Source organism: Semicossyphus pulcher, unplaced genomic scaffold (assembly GCF_022749685.1).
Source record: "Semicossyphus pulcher isolate SPU_LCO1_2020_fin unplaced genomic scaffold, fSemPul1.0.p SCAF_8, whole genome shotgun sequence".
NCBI lineage: Eukaryota > Metazoa > Chordata > Actinopteri > Labriformes > Labridae > Semicossyphus > Semicossyphus pulcher.
The window spans coordinates 1,384,421-1,403,885 of NW_027211759.1; the positions used below are offsets into that span (position 1 = coordinate 1,384,421).

Below are 19,465 nucleotides of genomic sequence, written 5' to 3' on the forward strand. Positions count from 1 at the left end.
TGTTCATTTAGTCACTGATGCTCCCACTGAGAGTCACACAGACCAGGAAGAGGGGAGGGGTTAGGGCGGGGCTACCTGTGATTGACAAGTTCTTAGTAATTGACATGAAAAATGACGGAAACAGAGAGCTGAGAGAGTCCACACGTCCACTCTCAACAAACTGATGGAAACAACATCTTAAATGCTTCAACACAACAACACAAGCACGAGATAAATACAAAAAATAGATTTATTAAACATAAATATCACATGATCGATTGAGAGACACTTCATACAGGAGGATCATTTTCTTCATGAGCTACATGACTTAAACACTGGCCGTTGTCATTTTAGAGGACTTGTATACAATATAATAACTTCTGTAAACACTGGGTTTCATGAAACGGGGATATTATTTATTATTTCAGAGTAGAAGGCAAAGAGACGAGACAAGCACGAGACAAGCTTAGTCCAAACTGCAAATGGAATGTGGGCGTGTTTGAAGTCTGTGCTGGATCATCATCCTGAGTGGTGTTGGTGGACGCTATCGCAGAATAATAAAGGCTGACAACATGAAAACACACAGTGGCTGCTGGAGAACCAGGAACAACAAGAACATCTTGTCTCTTCGTTATGTTGAAGTGGCAGTGATGTTCTAGTCGCAGGATTCAACATGTTTTTCTATCATTTCCTGTCCGTCTCTTTGCAGCCCACTGTCGCTGAAACAAAACAACTTTAACGGGAGGAGTTTTTAACCTGGGTCCTATTTTTTAGGTTAAAAAATACAACACCCTCTGTGTCCTGTGAGGTAAAATCAGTGTTTTTCTGAATGGAGTCTGGTGTGTCTGCAGAGAGCGATGTAAAAAAAACAATCATCTTCCTCTGTAACAAAAAGGTCTATCTCTGTAGGGATCCTTTCTGTCATGTTGTCACACACTTAGAATAACACTCTGAGCCTGTCAGTGGAAACAACAAGAACTTTTAGTGGACGACCTTTGACCCATCAAGGATTATGTTGCAGACATTACGGCCTGTTTCACTGCTGCAGGATGAACACATCTACTGGAGACATTTCAAATGTTTTTGTAGCTATGAATCATTTGAACTCCAACAAACATAAAAAAGGGACCCTGGTTTTTAGGAGAACCAGTGTATTGTGTCTGCTGTGTGGTGTGAAACTGGGACACACTGACGGTTTCCTGGTTTTCATTCGCTCAGCTCTCCCAGTCCGTCCTCTTCAATCTGTCGTCCAATCACCTCCAGCTGCACCTTCTTCTTCTGACCTTTCAGCTCCACCTCTCCCTCTGCTTTCTCTGATTGGGCGTACCAGGGCTGAGGGGCGGAGCTATCGCAGGTCCGGCCTCCTCTGCGGAAGCCCCCTCTGCCAGCTCTGACCAGCCCCCAGCCCTGCAGGTTGGCGTCTGACCCTCCCTCCTGGACCCCTCTGGTCTGGTCCAGCTCCTTGGCGCTGAGAGACGACATCCTGATGGGGACCGTGTTTCCAAACTTGGAGTAGTCGACGCAGTAACGGCCGTCCTCCTCTGTTATGATGGAGACGAAGCGCCTCCCCCACAGGATCTCCTCAGGCGTGTAGGAGGTCCGCGCCTGCATGGTGATCCCCGTTGTTTCCACCACACCTTAAAAAGAGAGAAAGAAGTCATAGTAAATCCTCCACTGTGGAATTTATTTTTGTGGATCCAAGTGAACAGGATCCATGTCTGCGTGGGTCCTGACCCTCCAGGATGACGATGATCTCGAGGTCCTCAGAGGCCAGCGACTGAGCGGACAGCTCGTACAGAGGACTCCCTCTCTCCATGGTGTGGCTGATGATCAGAGGAGAGACCAGGAAGATGCCGTTACTCCTCAGAGGATTCTCCACCTGGATGTCCAGCTGGCACACCGGGATCACCTCGCCCTCTGCCGTCACCGTCCGCCGGATCACCTGCAGGGAGCACGAAAGGTGTGAAACGGATCAACAGTGTTTTAAAGCAGCTCCAGTTTCACAGGGTTGCGTCCCTGGCAGCTTGAGATGCAAGTTGTTTTTTCTTCAGCTGTCTGATTCTGCGAGCCTAGTTTGCGGTGCAGCTGTGACATGAAGGGAGAAAATGAAGAATCTGGTTGACAGTTACTGCGATATAAAAAGAGCTGACCTGCAGCTGCACGGTGGCAGAGATGATCATACTCTTCCTCAGGTCTCCGACTCTGAACATGAAGGTCGGCCGCCCATTTCGAGGAGCGATGACAGCGTTTCTGGAGAAGATGAGCGTCTCTGCTCGCCGGTTTGCCTGAGCCGTCTTCATGAACACGCAGCCGAGCATCACGGCGTTGATGATCAAGCCTAAGATGTTCTGCACAATTAGCACAGTGATCGCCAGAGGACACTCCTCCGTCACCATCCGGCCTCCAAAACCGATGGTCACCTGCAGCAGGCACAGCGCTCACAGCTAACAACACCACAAACAACACCTGGATAAGTCAACATCGCCTGCAGCTCTCACCTGGACTTCAATAGAGAAGAGGAAGGCGGAGGTGAAGGAGTGGATGGCGGTGACGCAGGGGACGGGGCCCGGCTCGCCGTTTGGGTCCCGGGGCTCCAAGTCTCCATGAGCGAAGGCCAGGAGCCACCAGATCATAGCGAAGAGCATCCAGGAGCAGAGGAAGGCCGAGGTGAAGATGAGGAAGGAGTGCTGCCACTTCAGGTCCACCATGGTGGTGAAAACATCCTGCAGGAAGCGACCCTGACACCAGACGCAGCACAGCAGGTTAAAGTTCAAAGACGTGATCGTTGGAGAAACGTTTGGGATGTGAGTGCCTTGTTGGGTGTTCTGACAGAGTCCAGGAGTGTCACATGTTCTTCTCCAGGTGTGACCTGTGTACTTCACATACCTGCTCTCTGATGTTCTTGTGGGCCACGTTGCAGGACCCGGTCTTGGTGATGAAGCGAGCTCTCTGGAATCTGGAGCGGCTGCGGTTCGGCTGGTTCTGGTCCTCTGCTAGACGGGTCAGCAGGAAGCCATCCGGCAGGAGGCCTTTCCTTGCTAACATGATGCTGCATGATAACACACACACACACACACACACACACACACACACACACACACACACACACACACACAGTAGATAGATAGTTTTGAAACAGAAAGTGTTCTGCTGCAGTACTTTTACTGTTTTCACGACATGAAGCATGAAGTATATCTGTGTTTTACTGAAGTAGGATTATAATGGAGTATTTCCACATTGTGGTTTTTGTACTGCTTTTCCACGACTGCTATAAGGGTGTTCCATTTTGACATTAAGCTCTCTGTTAATATATATAAATTATTTGTTGTGTTCTACAGGAACACGGAAATCATTATCACAATTACCACAAGGAGCCATTAAAAAATGCGATTATTTTAAATATCAAAGACAGAACCGTTTGAGATTCTATGTCGTTACTCAGAATGAAAAACATCATCTGTAGGCTATCTGTAATGTATAGGCTCTTATTCTCTCTGTCCGTCAATGTAAGCACAGGTGAGAAACAGTCACGTTACCTGTTCAGGACACAGCAGCGGAGCTCCAACAAACACAAATATTTCTGATGTTAAAGACGATTTATTTACGTCGACGTGAAGCACATCACGGCCTCCATCGATTACCCATCAGCTCCTTCATACAACACCAACACTAGGACCGGAGTCAAGTGTTAACATCACGCATGGCACAGCTTCCGGTTACCACCTTCAAAATAAAATGCGGAGCGGCCCTTTCCTCTACATGCAAAACAGTCTAAAAAAGAACAAGGTCTGCGTATCACGATTATCAACAGTATTTTTTCTGCCCATAGATTCAGTAAATATATTATTCATGTTCTGTTAGAAGTCATTTGTGTTTTTACATCATTTGTAAATTGAAAATGCTAAGGTTAATAAAAAATATAATTATTATTGTAATAAAATTAATGAGACTTTAATTTTGAAATATTTTACTCGGTTCCTGTGTGGTGTGATCCGGATGTTGAACTTGACGCACCTGCTGAAGGATGCTGAGCGAGTTCACCTTGCAGAGGCTTCCTGCGGCCAACAGGGGGCGAGAGAGGAGAGATTACTTCCTGTAACACTAAAAATTATACAGTGAACAATCAGTTAATCAAGTTAGATCATTTGTTTGATATTTGTTTAATTTAATCTAATAATTGATGGATTTTGAAAACAGATGAGTATGAATAACATGATTAACAACCGGTTTTAAGGTACTTTTAATGAAAAGTTCATTTTCAGAATTTCCTTAAAATATTAATTGTATTGTCAGAAAAATCCCATAAATTATTATTACATTTATAATGTGTCCTGAAACAGACACAGGATAAAATGCAAATGCAAACAATTTATGCGAAAAGAAAGTTAAACAAACAAAGCATACAACATAGAGTTAAAATAAGTGAAATTACACGGTAAAATATTGAAATCCTTAAAATTTTTAAGTCAATCTTAAATTATTACAATTCATTAAAGCTCAGCAGATTTTAAGGGGTTTAAGGGTTCAGGTTTTGTTAATTAACTCCCCTCTCTAATATGTTTGTATTTTCCTCCTTTAACTTTACCATTCCTTATTAATGTAAATATTTGTTTATATAATTCAGTCTCTGTAGTTTCTCTAATTTTAAGTTTAAATGTACACAGTATCTATTGAGCATTTAATTATATAGTTACATATGAATATTTAATCACGTGTTTACGAAATAATTTAAAAACGTAATCGAACTTCTTTTGTATTTTTTATGCATTTCTTATTAAACAGCAAAAGCAAAAGTTGCTAAATAAAAACAGCCTGTAGGTGGCAGAAAAGTGCCGTCGGTGAGTTTCGTTTTCCGATAAAATAGAAAAGAAGAAGAAGACAAACTTTACTTCCGGTCCCCGCCGGATGTTTTAGCTGTTTGGGTTTCTGGACGGAGGCTCCGAAACGAGAATGAAGATGGAGAACACATACAGACGTAATGTGATTTTGAAACAGCTTCATTCTAAATGAGGATAGTTTAGATCATTGTTTGATAACAGATTCACAGCTACATGAACATTTGATTTTTGTGTTGTTGTTTTGTCATGGAGAAGCTAGCTTTTAATGATACTAACACTGATGCTTTACATTTAACGGTCCCAATGAAATGTATGTTACTAGGCAGATTGACCCTATTAATAATGTTTACGGTGATTGTGATTTCAAAAGGTTAAATACCCAAGTTTCTGCTAAGACGGGTTATTGTTTTTTTAACCATAGGTGAAAAAGCGTAGAAGTATCACACATTGATAACAAGAATTAAGAAAAGCAACTAATAACTAAAATGATTTGATAAATAGAGTGCGGTAGTTTTACCAGAATAAAATATCTTCCTCTGAATGTAGACAAGTAGAAGTGTAAAGTAAACCTACTTTGGATGAAAGAGAACTTAGCGTCAATCAGTGGAGACTAATGTGTTGCAGGTTAACTGATGACGAATCTGTCTCCACAGTGACAGATAGAGACATCAGACTGATGATACAGCTTCGAGCATCCAATGAAGCCATCTTCACCGGGAGGAGGAACTCTGCCATGAGAGGCTGGAAGTCAGTCTGCTTTCCTCCAGACTCCATCACACTACCTGCTCAGACTCCATCACACTACCTGCTCAGATGCTGCACATGCAATAAAAAGTTTTAATCACCCAAAAACTATCGAACATTTTACAAAATATGTAGCAATGTTCTGGTCCAGTAAAAGAGTTTAACTGAACAGAACAGAGATACTTCTACAGAGAGTGAATCAGCCGTGTTGCTGCAGGTGAATTCCTGGCTGATGATGTACTCTGTTCTCTCCTGCAGGGCGATCAGAAGAGAGATGGGGCTACAGGGGACGATGTCAGCGCGGCAGCTGAAGAAGAAGTGGGACAACTTGAAGGAGAGATACAGGGTGAGTCCAGCTAAACTCTTTCTACAGAGATAGACCTTTTCTTTAAAGAGTGAGATGTTTTTTTAAACCAGAGACGACATCGCTCTCTTCAAAGCCACCAGACTCCTCTCCCAAAAACATTTTACCTCTCTGATTTACCAAGTTCAGTTGCTGTAACTGCTGTTTCTGCTTAAAGAAGTTGCCTTACTTACTGATACTTTTCATTTTGGCGATGACTCTCCTATAAAAGGGTTTTTTTTGCTACTGCTGTTAAATCAAGTTTTACAAAAAAACTCTACAAGGTACCTTTAAATTCTGACTTCCTCTTCCTGTGCAGGGGCTGAAGAACCCTCCAGAGGGCATGGAGACTCTGACCCAGCCCAGCTCGTGGCGGTGGTTCCATCTGATGGACGAGGCCATAACCGGCCGCCTGGCTGGGACAGCCACCATCTTGAAGCCCTCCCTGCTGGATGAAGATGAGGACTATAGACCCCCCTCGACTCCGGTCATGCTGTCCAGTGAGGGAGCAGCTTTCTCTGAACTGGATGTCGCTGAAATGGGACCTTTGGAGGATGAGGGGACATTCGGGGACGTCCTGGAGCTGAGTGGAGTGGAAGCATGCGGGAAAGTCGAGGCAGAGAACAAAACTGAGTTTCCCCCACAGGTCATATCGGCCGCAGGAGATGGAGGACACCTGAGAATCCCTGAGTCTCAGAGCCGACCTGTGATAAACAACAGCCAGCCTGTATTTTACGCCACCTTGCTGCCCAACTACACCGCAGAGACCAACAGGACGCCTCCCTCTTCTAGAGACGTGGTCAGGGAGGCGGTGGAAGTGGACAGGAAGCTGGCAGAGCTGCAGAGTGAGAGGCAGGCTCTGGAGCGAGAGCAAGCCGAGTTTGACAGAGAGCTCATCGCTTTAGAAAAAGACAGAGAGCTGCTGAGCAGAGACATGGCCACGCTTGAGAGAGACAGAACAAGTCTGGATAGGGACCGAGCGGCTGTAGAGCGAGACAGAGCTGCTTTAGAAAGAGACCGAGCAGCTGTGGAGAGAGACCGGGTGTGTCTGGATCGAGACCGGGCGTTTCTGGACAGAGACAGAGCTTTCCTGGAGAGAGACCGAGTGTTTGTAGAGAGAGCCAGAGAGGATTTAGAGAGAGAGAGAGCACTGTGGAGGAGAGAGAGGGAGGGGGAGGCTGTCAATGGACATGCGGCTGACATGACGACAGAGAAGGAAGTGGTGCTACAGACCAGGTTCTACCAGAGTCTGACGGCAGCAGATCTGGATCAAGACCAGCTGGAGACCCGACAGAGACTGGTGTCGTTGTTCCAGAAGCTTGTTGAGAAGCTGTGAGCGCAGGATGTGTTCTGTGTTGTGTTCTTGGATTTCATGTGATAAACAAAGACAAAAACACATTTGGACCTCTGACCTCTGTGTCTGGAGGTCTGCTCTTAAAATAAAGACTCTGTGTTCCTCTGCTTGGTGTTCCTTTTTTCAGTGTGATTTATGGCTGAGAGAAATAATTAAAACATTGGTCCTGCACTCTGAGACAGTTATGACATGAGATAAAATGACTGCAGGGAGGAGAGCACTCACTCACTCACTCATCATGAGATCAGAACAGAAAAATCACCTTTGTAAGACTTTGTCATTAATTATTTGTTTATGAAAGCTATATTGATAAAGTAAAAAAACGTAGATTAAAGGACAACTTTTCGGTCACCACAGAAGAATGTTTCCTAACTGAGAATCCCAAAGTGTTTTCATTTATAACTGATGTTTAAAGGTGTAGTAGATTATTTAACTGATAAGCATTATAAATCCATAACGGTTATACTAACTTACGAGTGCTGTATTAGAAAAGGTGAACGAATGGCTCTAAAATTGGTCCATATAAGCATACACAGCTGATGTCGGGGCTGAAGCAGGTTGTATTTGTGATATTTGGACATGTCCTCAAAATTTGAAACAATAAAAATATATCCTCATCAGGAAATCAGGACTCAAGATTGCTGGAGTGTTTTTATTGACATCCAACCCCGCCCCTCCGGGCAGCAGGTCACATGACGGAAGGCAGGCCGGGGTGGTGTTATTGAGCGCTCTCTCTCAGCGCCGAGGAAACGGGATGCAGGCTACCTCTACTAACGGGAACGGTTTTTATTTACTGTTTTATTCACTCCGGTGATGATGGCACAACATAACGTTACACAACGGAAGTCAGACTCAGCCAAAGCTAACGGAAACCAGGTTCGTCTTGTGGCGGCAAGCCCGGCTGTGTGTCTGTTTGTTGTTTAAGTTAGCAACAGAAGCTAGCTAACAGCCTGCTTCCCTAACGCTTACAGAGAGTTAGCCTCGGTGGCTAACCGCCGCCTGGTCACACTTCTGTTCAAGCTGCACCGGGGCTGCCTCACAGGATGGACGGAGAGGAGCTGCAGTAAAGAAACGGAGCCGGTAAACCTGCAGAATGTGCTAGCGGATGCGGCTAGCTTCAGGCCTGAATACCAGCACACTTCCACCCCTCCTTGCTTCCTTCCTTCCGTCCCTCATTCCTCCCTAGATGCCCCAGGACTACAGACCCCCTCTGCTTCAATGATCACAATGGAGTCAGCGCTGAACCCGCTGCCACAGTTCACAGAAAACTCCTACAAAAGTAAGTAATCATAGTGCACTATTTACTGTAAGTGATGAGCTGTTTACCTGCCTGTGTTGACCTTTGACCCCTTTCACCTTTCAGTGACAGAGGAGGATGTGAAGAGGCTGATCGAGTTCAGGGCGTCCAACGAGGCTCTGTTCACCGGCAAGAGAAACTCTGCCAAGATAGCGTGGAGGTAAGACCGCAGCTTTGACTTTTCAAACTTTATTTTGGTGAGTTTCCTCTTAGCTAACCCTACTTCCTGTTTATTCCTCAGCACCATCCTGAAGGGTCTGGGTCTTGAAGGGAAGCTGACTGCAGACCAGATCGCCAAAAAATGGGACAACCTGCGGACGAAATACAAGGTGACAAAAACTTTGTGATGAATGCTGTTACAGACGTCAGACAGTGAAACATGTGAAGAGTCTTTTTAGCTCCCTGCGTTGAGATAAGACATCCAGACTACAGGTCTTATCTTGTCTTTTCCAGGACCTGAAGCAGCCCTACCAGGGCCAGGATCACATCGGGGGTGTGGTGGAATCGTGGCCCTGGTTCCACATCATGGATGAAGCCATGCAGGGTCGCCTCTTCAACAGCAACCTGGTGCTCTGCCCGGAGAACGCCAACGTCGCTCACCGCTGTAACAGCCAGCAAACCCAGAACTCGGAGAACACAGACATCCTGGAGTTCCTCATCAAAACAGAGATGGAGGACACGGTGGCGGCAGAGACAGCAGAGGATGATGGGACAGTTCACACGGAGGCTCCGCCTGCTGAGGGAGTCCCCATGGGCTGGAGGAGGATGAGCGAGTGCTCCTATAAAAGTAAGCAGACGCAGCAGGCTCAGAGGTTAGAGGGTTAAATACAGTCCAGGACCTGCGGGAGCTCACACACCTGACGATGCACAAGCATCCATCACGCCCGTCTTAAAAACGATTTCATGTTTAGTTCAGAATAGACGATGCAATGACTCGATGTCTGGAAATGTGTCAAAGTTTCATGCTTATATTAAAGAAGTGAAAAACTGGACAGCATTAAGTCGGATTCTTTTTTTTTAGTTTCTTTTATAAAAAATATGATTTGTGTATTTTTTTCTTAAATCTGTGTTTTTTTAAAATCCAGCAAATTAAATCCGGTAAATGAAATTTATTTCAAATGTTTTTTCTGCTTTTCACTCATTCTTCCTTTTCAAGCTGTGTGACTCCGTATGATCACTTGTGACCTGTCTGATCTGTGGATCAGGAGACAATAGAATGTGTCCTTCTCGTTCACAGTGACGGAACCAGAAACAGAACGGATGATTAAACTTCGAGCTGCAAACGAAGCTCTGTTCACCGGCAGGAAACACTCAGCCAAACCGGCCTGGAGGTGAGTGAAGCAGCCGTGAGTCTGAATGTGGAGACTCCTGAAGCATGTCTCACTGAGATGAGATGTTCACGGTCTAATCTTCAAACCTGCTGATTTTATAGTCACAGTAACTCTGTGGAGCTTGTGACCTCTAGTAGTGCTACAGGGCTGTTTTTTATGAATAGTGTTTTTGTGAGAGAAAAATAAAGGCAGAGAAGAAGACTGCAAGCTAGAAACATGGCTGCTGTCTCTTTCAGAGCCATCCTGTACGAGCTTGGGCTTCAGGGGAAGCTGACCACAGATCAGTTAGCCAAGAAGTGGGACAACCTAAAGAGGAGATACAAGGTACGTCTGTCTGTACACGTCCAGCTCCAGAGACACCTGTCCATGTCTCACAGTGTCGGAGACATCATGAACGATCCGTTCATTCAGAGGAACGTCGGTTCAGAACTGATGCAGGACAGAGATCTGCCTTTGTCCACAGGAGGGAAACAAAACGAGTCTGTGAAATAAACTTCATGTCCACTCGGGGTCTTTTCAGACCTCTGGCCAGGATCGTCCTCCTCGCCCTGTAACAGACTGATGATGTAAAATCATCTTTAGTTTTTAGCTCAAAGCTCTAATGTCACACCTCGTCCTTCTCATGTCAGCAGCTGCAAAGTGTTTCGGCTCCTACAGTCTGTTTTAGTCTGCTGCTCTCTGACAGAACATGAATCTTCTTTAGCTTGTAAACTTTGATCAAAGCCCGTCATAATCTATTTAAACCAAAGCTCATGTCATCATGTCTTGTGTAACTGATGGTCCCAAACGCAGAGATTTTTATGAAAAGGAATGAGAGACTTTTAGAAATGACTCAAATAATGAATCGCTCACCTTCAGGAGCTGAAGTTTCCCGCTCGAGGAGTGGAGACGAACCCGAGCTCCTGGCCCTGGTTCTACCGCATGAACGACGCCATGGAGGGAAGGTTTGCCGGGGCAGCGCCTATCCTCACGCCAATCGTGGAGGACGAAGACGAGGACTGTGAGCCGCTGTCGCCGACGCCAAAGAAGCGAGCGCGTCGGAGCCGAGGGGGCATGGCCGAGTTCCTGACGGAGTCTGAGATGGACCTGCTGGTGGATAACGAGGAGAAGAACGGATCCACGGCTCTGGGAGAACTGCACCGCATGGCCGAGTTCTCCTACAAGTGTAAGAAATGCTGCAGAACTACATGTATGAGGGGCATCGTGGGTAATGTAGGCTACAGGACGAGGAACAAGAATGAGTAGAATTACATTTTTTTCTTTCCAGCAGAATCATTTTCTTTTACACTTCAAAGTAAACTTAATAAAACCCAGAGGGTGTTTAGGTCCCGCAGACAGCCTCCTGAATCGTTCATGTGAAGGTGATGAGATGTTCACGTTGGTAAACCTCTTGACCTTTGACCTTTATCACAGTGACAGAAGACGACACCAGGCGACTAATTGAGTTAAGAGCTGCTAACGAGTCTCTGTTCACCGGGAGGAGGAACACGGCCAAGCCGGCCTGGAGGTAACGCATCACACTCATCATCCAGCTGAAGCACAGATCGCTCAGATGTGTTTACATCATTGATTAGTTTTGTTTTTCCAAAGGGGCATCGTGAAGGAGATGGGTCTGACAGGGAAGATCACACCTGACCAGGTGGCCAAGAAGTGGGACAACCTGAAGACCAAGTTCAAGGTATCAACACTCACATACGACATGTAACCTGGCCTTGTACTTACAAACAGACCGTGATGATGTCATGCGATGCAGTGTAAGCGTCTCTAATGTGAAGTGTTGTGTGTCTGCAGGACCTGAAGTTTCCTCCGCGGGGGATGGAGGGTCAGACTAACCCCGCCTCCTGGCCCTGGTTCCAGCTGATGAGCGACGCTCTGGAAGGACGGCTGGTGGGAAAAGCTCCCAGAGTGACGCCGGTGTGGAGCAGCGAGGAGGACGGCGTGTTCGGCTCGTCTCCGCCCCCCGACAGAGACTGTATGTTGGCAGAGAGGAGCAGCGTGTCGGAGCTGGAGAGCATGGTGGGCGGGGACAACGCCGAGGCTGATGGGAATGTGACCTACATCGACGCCAGCGGAGAGGAGTGTTCGACGCCCTCAGACCTGTCCTATAAAAGTGAGACTTCTTCTGTGGTGTTTAATTGTTTCTATCAAGCGCTTTATTTGTGTTCATCAATGTTAAGGACAGTTAATCTAACATGTCATCAAGCGTACATTCAGCAGATGGATATCGTCCCTGTCTGTCTGTTCTCCTACCTGTCTGTCTGTTTTACACCTCACCTGTGTGTCTGCCTCAGTGACGGATCAGGACACCAGGAGGATGATTCAACTCCGAGCTGCTAACGAGCCGTTGTTCACCGGGAGGAGAAACGCCGCCAAAGCTGCCTGGAAGTAAGATTTTATTCTTGCAATGATTATAATGAAATAATGACTTGTGTCTGTGTCCTGGTGTTCATCCTCTCTCCCTCCCCCTCTCTCAGGGCCATCCTAAAGGAGCTCGGCCTGCAGGGGAAGGTCTCCACCTACCAGATGGCAAAGAAATGGGACAATCTGAAGAGGAGATATAAGGTACGTGTCAGCTGGTGCCTCAGTATCCTGACGCGTTCGTATCATCCCTAGTGAGAGTGTTTCTTACTTCCTGTCTGTTGCTCTGATGAACTCTTTAAAACTCCTCACAGATGTTTAGTTTCATGTTTTCAAATCAGGAGGAAATGGTGCATGTGTAAGGGACTACTTTCTTTGGTGGATTCATCCACATTCAGTTCTCTATAATGAAGCACCTCCTCATCTCTATTTTAATCTAGCTTTTCCTCCTCTCCTTTCCTCTTCTTCTCTCCTTTCTCCAACTTCCTTCCCTACTCCCTTTATTTCCTCCATCTTCTCCTTTCTCTTCCTCCCCTCTCCTATTTTCCTCTCCTTTTTTTTCTACTCCTCTCATCCCTGTTCAATTCCTCCCCACCACCAATATGTCTCTTTCCTTTCCTCTTCCCCATCCTCTCTTCTCATCCTCCACTCTCCTTTCTGCTATCCTCCTACCCCTCCTCTCCTCTTATCTTGCGTACCCTTTCCTTTTCTCCTCTCTCCTCCCTTCCCTCCTCTCTCCTCCCTTCCCTCCTCTCTCCTCCCCTCTCCCTTCCCTCCTCTCTCCTCCCCCTTCCCTCCTCTCTCCTCCCCTCTCCTCCCCTCTCCCTTCCCTCCTCTCTCCTCCTCCTTCCCTCCTCTCTCCTCCCCTCTCCTCCCCTCTCCCTTCCCTCCTCTCTCCTCTCCCTTCCCTCCTCTCTCCTCCCCCTTCCCTCCTCTCTCCTCCCCTCTCCCCTCTCCCTTCCCTTCCCTCGTCTCACCTCCACCTCCTCTCTGTAGGATCTGAAGTATCCTCCTGTTGGGATGGAGAGCGTAGCAGAAGGCTCCTCCTCCTGGCCGTGGTTTCACATGATGAACGAAGCGATGGAGGGCCGCCTGGCAAGCAGCGCCCCCCTCCTCACCCCCGTCACCCAGGATGATGAGCAGTACCCAGACCCCGCCCCCAAACACCGCTCCCGTGCCGGCCCTCCCCCTCCTCCCCCCTCCTCTTCGGACTACGCACAGGAAGCATTTGTTGATGGCAGCGATCAGACCCAGCGGGGCCCGGAGGCGTGCGAGGGGCCGCTGGGAGGACTGGAGAGAGAGTGGGAGGTGGTGGAGAGGGAGCGGGCGGCGCTGGAGCGGGAGAGGGAGGTGGTGGAGCGAGACAGGGCGTCTGTGGAGAGAGAGAGGGCGGCAGTGCAGGCGGAGCGGCTGTGGCTGGAGAGGGAGCGAGCTGCGGTGGAGCGGGACAGAGCCATGGTGGAGCAGGAGCGAGCGACGCTGGGGAGAGAGAGGGAGGTGCTGGACCAGAGAGCCCTGATGCTGAACTCTGTGGGACACTCGGGACACCTGAACGCCCTCATGTAGACCTGCATGCTGTGGGGACGTGGAGCGTCCCTGTAGAGACACACTGGTCTGTGGTGGAGGTCTGGACCTCCTTTAAAGAGGAGTAAACCACACTGATGGAGCACAGAGGAGGTCGGAGGTCGGAGGTCGAGCCACGTTTGGATGTAGGTCTTCCACAGAGAGACGGAGCAGGATCGGGTCCTGGAGGTTACACCACCCGGGGATGAACAGGAGAGCTGCACAACTCACAGTAACTCACCTGGATCAGGAGGAAAACCAACAGCTGGGCTAAAGATCACGTGCGCACACGCACGCACGCACGCACGCACGCACGCACGCACGCACACACGCACACACGCACACACACACACACACACTGATAAATCTGCATTAAGCTATTATCATCCCAAACTCCACCCTCTTGTCCAAATATGGTCACTTCTGGCACCAAAACACAAAACAAGATGTTGACAGGAAGTGCCAAACTTGTTGTAACGAGGTGTTTGTTGGTTTAAACGACTGAAGGCAGATCGATGTCTCGTGTTTCCTGTGCAGACAGAATCTCTGCTCTCTCCGGCCTCCCGAGTTTCCTGTAAGTTTGACTTTATTTAAAAAGATGAACGATCCTGTTGAGCGATTGTTCTTGTTGTGCAGCTCTACCTGACTGTCTAAGAGGAACACAGGTGTTTTTGTGGACCCTGGAGGTGTTCACCAGAGTTCCCAGCAGACCGCCACTGTGTGCTGACTCACCTGGGATGAAGACCACTCTTGGCTGATGATGAAGGAGCAGGTTCAGGTCAAACAAAGGCTGGACATGAAGCACGGTGAACGAGCTCGAACACGCTCACACAGAGTTTATTTTGGCAGCAGTTTCCCATTTTTCTATTTATTCCCATTTTGAGTATTTTTATTTAAAGGAGCTTCTCTCGTTCCTCTCGTGATGTCACCAGCCAACATCAAAGACGAGCGACAACCAGCGAAGGTTTAGCTTCACGTCCGGTGGCTCTGAAGGTTCCTCTCAAAGACTCTTTGAATGTCCGGAAGTTTCTGGAGTTTTGGTAGTTTGTGAATCCTAACAAAGACGACTCTCTCTGTGATGATGCCTTATTTTATGTTTATTTAAATGTTCAATGTTAGAACTCTAATGCTGATTGGTCGGTTTAACTCAGACTACAAACGTTAAACTGAACGCTTGTAAAACTTTCCCCTGCCGAGTCTGTTACACAAGCTGCTACCTGTTCACACAGCAGCAAACACAGCAGGTGTTATTTTCAGGTGAAGGAAATGTGTTCTTCAGATAGATCCCCTAAGACTGAAAGACTTCCTGTTTGAGCCCAAATGTTTCCACATTCAGGATTATTTGTTTTGTTGAAACCAGGGCTGAACGATTATTTTGACTTGTATTGCAATTAGATTAACGTTATTAAAAGAAATGATCGTTTTTACATCATTATTCTCCTTTTCATTGAAAACACATGAAATGATAACGAGTTATTTCTGCAGCGATCTGAACGTGATGCTTCCGTCTGCGTGTGCTGTCGGCCACACCGTCTCCGCAGCACAACGTTCACAGTGAAACGGTTCTGACAGACTTCACCTTCAGCAAACGTCTGGAAGCTGCAGCAGGCCATGTTGTGGTTTCAATAAATGTTTAATTGTTCAGCCCGACTTCAAACTAAAAGAAGGAAAATCAGCAGCTCGGCAGATCAAAATGAATCCACCAGTTTATTAACCAATCTTTGCAGCTCACATGCAAAGTTCAGGGAAAAGCTGCTCGATGTGATCAAACCTTTGAAAGAAAGACGTTTTTGTTTGAGGAAAAAAGACTTAAAAATCCCCAAAAATAAAAAGTCTGACTGTTAACAGTCTGGACGTGAACACGCTCGTATAAATGTCTTTAAATAAATATCGCAGAACAAAACGTGATCACACGGTCGCTGTTTCCCAACATGCTGCAGCCCTAGTGAGTGACATTAACACAGGGACATTATAGGTGACGCTTATCCACTAGTCCAAACACGTCATCATTATGTCCGACAGCAAACAGATGACGTCACCGCAGAGTTATCATCGATGCTCTCGTTTGCTGTCACCACGTTCATATCTATACAACCTGTTACACATTACAGTCTCTCTCCTGTTGGTCTCAGATTGTTCCAGATTGTTCCAGATTGTTCCTTTAAACTTAAATGTTGAGTTTTTATGTACAAAATCTTCTGAAGGAGGAGCGTGCCCTCTGACCCCCCCAGAGGGATCGGAGTCCACCCCCCACAGTCTCTCAAACTTCAGAGGGAAACACAAACTCCTTATTTTATTTCAGATTCTGACGATTCACTGTTTTTTTTCCCCCCAAGCTCCGGAAAGATTACGAATCAATGAGTATGGATCTGTTTGAGCGTTCCTGCTTCACTCCACCATGAACTCTGTCCCTGTTGGAGACGCTGAAGGAGGACTGATGTTTGTGCGTCGTGAAGCCTCACAGACCTGAACACTGATGACGCTCCTCTCTGAGTGCCGCTGTGGACACTCGGTACCTGAGCTGTACCTGAAAACTTCCCTGTGAATGCAATAACTGTGGTGTCACGCAGACTCTGAATGTGTCTGGTGCTTTCAAACAGCAGTATTTTGTTTATGACGTCTCTGATTGTCTGAAGACCAAAGTTCTTCTGTTTTTTTGTAAATCTCTTTTTAAAGAAGCGCCTGCTGACATGTTCATGTTGTCGCCGTCAATAAACAGACCAGAACCACCTTTACTGGACTCGGTTAAGTGGAAAATTCCAGTATCTTTAGCCGTGGCCTTCCTTTAACATATTTTTCTATGAACACAAAAGGCCTATTTCTCTCTAAATCTGTGTTAGTGAGCACTTCTCCTTTGATCATCCATCCACCTCACAGGTGTGGCATATCAAGATGCTGATTAGACAGCATGATTACTGCACAGGTGTGCCTGCATGCTCGTCGTCCTCATCGGGGTCTCGACCTGACTGCAGTTCGTCGTCGTAACCGACTTGAGTGGGCGAATGCTCACATTCAATGGCGTCTGGCACTTTGGAGAGGTGTTCTCTTCACGGATGAATCCTGGTTTTCACTGTACAGGGCAGATGGCAGACAGCGTGTATGGCGTCGTGTGGGTGAGCGGTTTGCTGATGTCAGCGTTGTGAATCGAGTGGCCCATGGTGGCGGTGGGGTTATGGTATGGGCAGGCGTATGTTATGGACATCGAACACAGGTGCATTTTATTGATGGCATTTTGAATGCACAGAGATACCGTGACGAGATCCTGAGGCCCATTGTTGTGCCATTCATCCACGACCATCACCTCATGTTGCAGCGTGATAATGCACGGCCCCATGTTGGAAGGATCTGTACACAATTCCTGGAAGCTGAAAACATCCCAGTTCTTGCATGGCCAGCACACTCACCGACATGTCACCCACTGAGCATGTTTGGGATGCTCTGGATCGGCGTGTACGACAGCGTGTTCCAGTTCCTGCCAACATCCAGCAGCTTGGCAGCCATTGAAGAGGAGTGGACCAACATCCACAGGCCACAATCAACAACCTGATCAACTCTATGCGAAGGAGATGTGTTGCACTGCGTGAGGCAAATGGTGGTCACACCAGACACTGACTGGTTTTCCCCCAATACAGTAAAACTGCACAGGTTAGAGTGGCCTTTTATTGTGGCCAGCCTAAGACACACCTGTGCAGTAATCATGCTGTCTAATCAGCATCTTGATATGCCACACCTGTGAGGTGGATGGATGATCAAAGCAGAAGTGCTCACTAACACAGATTTAGAATTTAGAAAAAGTCTTCGATCTTTGAGTTCAGCTCGTGAAAAATGGGAGCAAAAACAAAAGTGTTGCTTTTATATTTTTGTTCAGTGTAATAAAACACAAAGTCACAATAACACAAAAGAATAAGCTATCGAGGCAGCACTGTCTGTAGTCATAAAACATGTTTATTTATTTGCATTTAAAACGTGTTCAGCATCATCTGTGAATGTGTTCATGCAGCAGACTTTGTACCTGTGGGGGGCACACACAGATCAAAGCAGGGCTGTTTGAAGACCTCTAACAGTATGTAGGCACAAAGGGGTGCCAAATTCAGATCCCTGTGGCACACCCTCAGTCAGTTCAGATGCTCTGCCACACCCTGATGAGCAGCTGCTGAACAGGTTACAGGTTGAGTGAAGACTGAAGGATTAAAGAAGGATCAGGTGCATTTATAGTTTATACAGTGTCACTTATTTATATGACCATAAGTTCAATTAAATTCAGTAAGTGACCCTCACCACACGAGTCATCGGAAAGTGAACGCATCATGTTAAAAATACACAAAGTTACGTAACTGAATGCATCACTGTTTAAATCCACAAAAATATGTGCAACAGTAAGTGAACGCATCACACTTAAAATGCACAAAATAAACTACAACAGTAAGTGAACGCATCACAATTAAAATGCACAAAATAAACTACAACAGTAAGTGAACGCATCACAATTAAAATGCACAAAATAAACTACAACAGTAAGTGAACGCATCACAATTAAAATGCACAAAATAAACTACAACAGTAAGTGAACGCATCACACTTAAAATGCACAAAATAAACTACAACAGTAAGTGAACGCATCACACTTAAAATGCACAAAATAAACTACAACAGTAAGTGAACGCATCACACTTAAAATGCACAAAATAAACTACAACAGTAAGTGAACGCATCACACTTAAAATGCACAAAATAAACTACAACAGTAAGTGAACGCATCACAATTAAAATGCACAAAATAAACTACAACAGTAAGTGAACGGATCACAATTAAAATGCACAAAATAAACTACAACAGTAAGTGAACGCATCACACTTAAAATGCACAAAATAAACTACAACAGTAAGTGAACGCATCACAATTAAAATGCACAAAATAAACTACAACAGTAAGTGAACGCATCACACTTAAAATGCACAAAATAAACTACAACAGTAAGTGAACGCATCACACTTAAAATGCACAAAATAAACTACAACAGTAAGTGAACGCATCACACTTAAAATGCACAAAATAAACTACAACAGTAAGTGAACGCATCACACTTAAAATGCACAAAATAAACTACAACAGTAAGTGAACGCATCACAATTAAAATGCACAAAATAAACTACAACAGTAAGTGAACGGATCACAATTAAAATGCACAAAATAAACTACAACAGTAAGTGAACGCATCACACTTAAAATGCACAAAATAAACTACAACAGTAAGTGAACGCATCACACTTAAAATGCACAAAATAAACTACAACAGTAAGTGAACGCATCACAATTAAAATGCACAAAATGAACTACAACAGTAAGTGAACGCATCACAATTAAAATGCACAAAATAAACTACAACAGTAAGTGAACGCATCACTGTATAAATGCACTTAAATCAGTACAACAAACTTATAAGTTAACAGTCATGACTTTCAGCTCTCTGGTAAATGGACTGTACTTATATAAAGCGTACAGACGACAGCCACTCAAAGCTGCTTTAACACTACATGTCACACTCACCCATCCACACACAGTCACGCATCTCAGTGCCAGACACGATCTATGCCAACACAAGTCATTTGAGTTCCGTGTCTTGCCCGACTGACTCTACCACTGATCCACAGCCGCCC

General features: G+C 46.0%; 3 protein-coding genes across 5 annotated transcripts; 2 read left to right on the forward strand and 1 right to left on the reverse strand.

The window, feature by feature from the left end:
- Window positions 1–211: 211 nt before the first annotated feature.
- Window positions 212–3,612, reverse strand: kcnj11l (potassium inwardly rectifying channel subfamily J member 11, like). 2 transcript variants are annotated; one of them, XM_069686452.1, is made up of 6 exons: window positions 3,516–3,612; window positions 2,866–3,028; window positions 2,478–2,717; window positions 2,130–2,399; window positions 1,714–1,921; window positions 212–1,616 (listed from the first exon to the last, which is right to left on the reverse strand). In XM_069686452.1, the coding sequence occupies exons 2-6, from the start codon at window positions 3,022–3,024 to the stop codon at window positions 1,186–1,188; spliced, it is 1,308 nt and encodes a 435-aa protein (XP_069542553.1). In that variant the 5' UTR covers window positions 3,025–3,028; window positions 3,516–3,612; the 3' UTR covers window positions 212–1,185. The 2 variants fall into 2 exon arrangements, with proteins under 2 accessions (XP_069542553.1, XP_069542554.1); XM_069686453.1 differs by having other exon boundaries at window positions 3,585–3,595.
- A 1,267-nt stretch (window positions 3,613–4,879) lies between these two features.
- Window positions 4,880–7,365, forward strand: LOC138613221 (uncharacterized). The gene is made up of 4 exons (XM_069686841.1): window positions 4,880–4,954; window positions 5,471–5,564; window positions 5,820–5,907; window positions 6,224–7,365. Exons 1-4 carry the CDS (start codon window positions 4,930–4,932, stop codon window positions 7,238–7,240), a joined length of 1,224 nt encoding a protein of 407 aa, XP_069542942.1. The 5' UTR covers window positions 4,880–4,929; the 3' UTR covers window positions 7,241–7,365.
- A 644-nt stretch (window positions 7,366–8,009) lies between these two features.
- LOC138612398 (uncharacterized) lies at window positions 8,010–16,547 on the forward strand. Of its 2 annotated transcripts, XM_069685611.1 has the most exons (14): window positions 8,010–8,134; window positions 8,230–8,537; window positions 8,622–8,715; window positions 8,797–8,884; window positions 9,009–9,342; window positions 9,793–9,886; window positions 10,123–10,210; window positions 10,745–11,051; window positions 11,300–11,393; window positions 11,477–11,564; window positions 11,678–11,996; window positions 12,178–12,271; window positions 12,361–12,448; window positions 13,241–16,547. In XM_069685611.1, exons 2-14 carry the CDS (start codon window positions 8,477–8,479, stop codon window positions 13,808–13,810), a joined length of 2,319 nt encoding a protein of 772 aa, XP_069541712.1. In that variant the 5' UTR covers window positions 8,010–8,134; window positions 8,230–8,476; the 3' UTR covers window positions 13,811–16,547. The 2 variants fall into 2 exon arrangements, with proteins under 2 accessions (XP_069541712.1, XP_069541711.1); XM_069685610.1 differs by having other exon boundaries at window positions 8,010–8,537.
- Window positions 16,548–19,465: the final 2,918 nt, after the last annotated feature.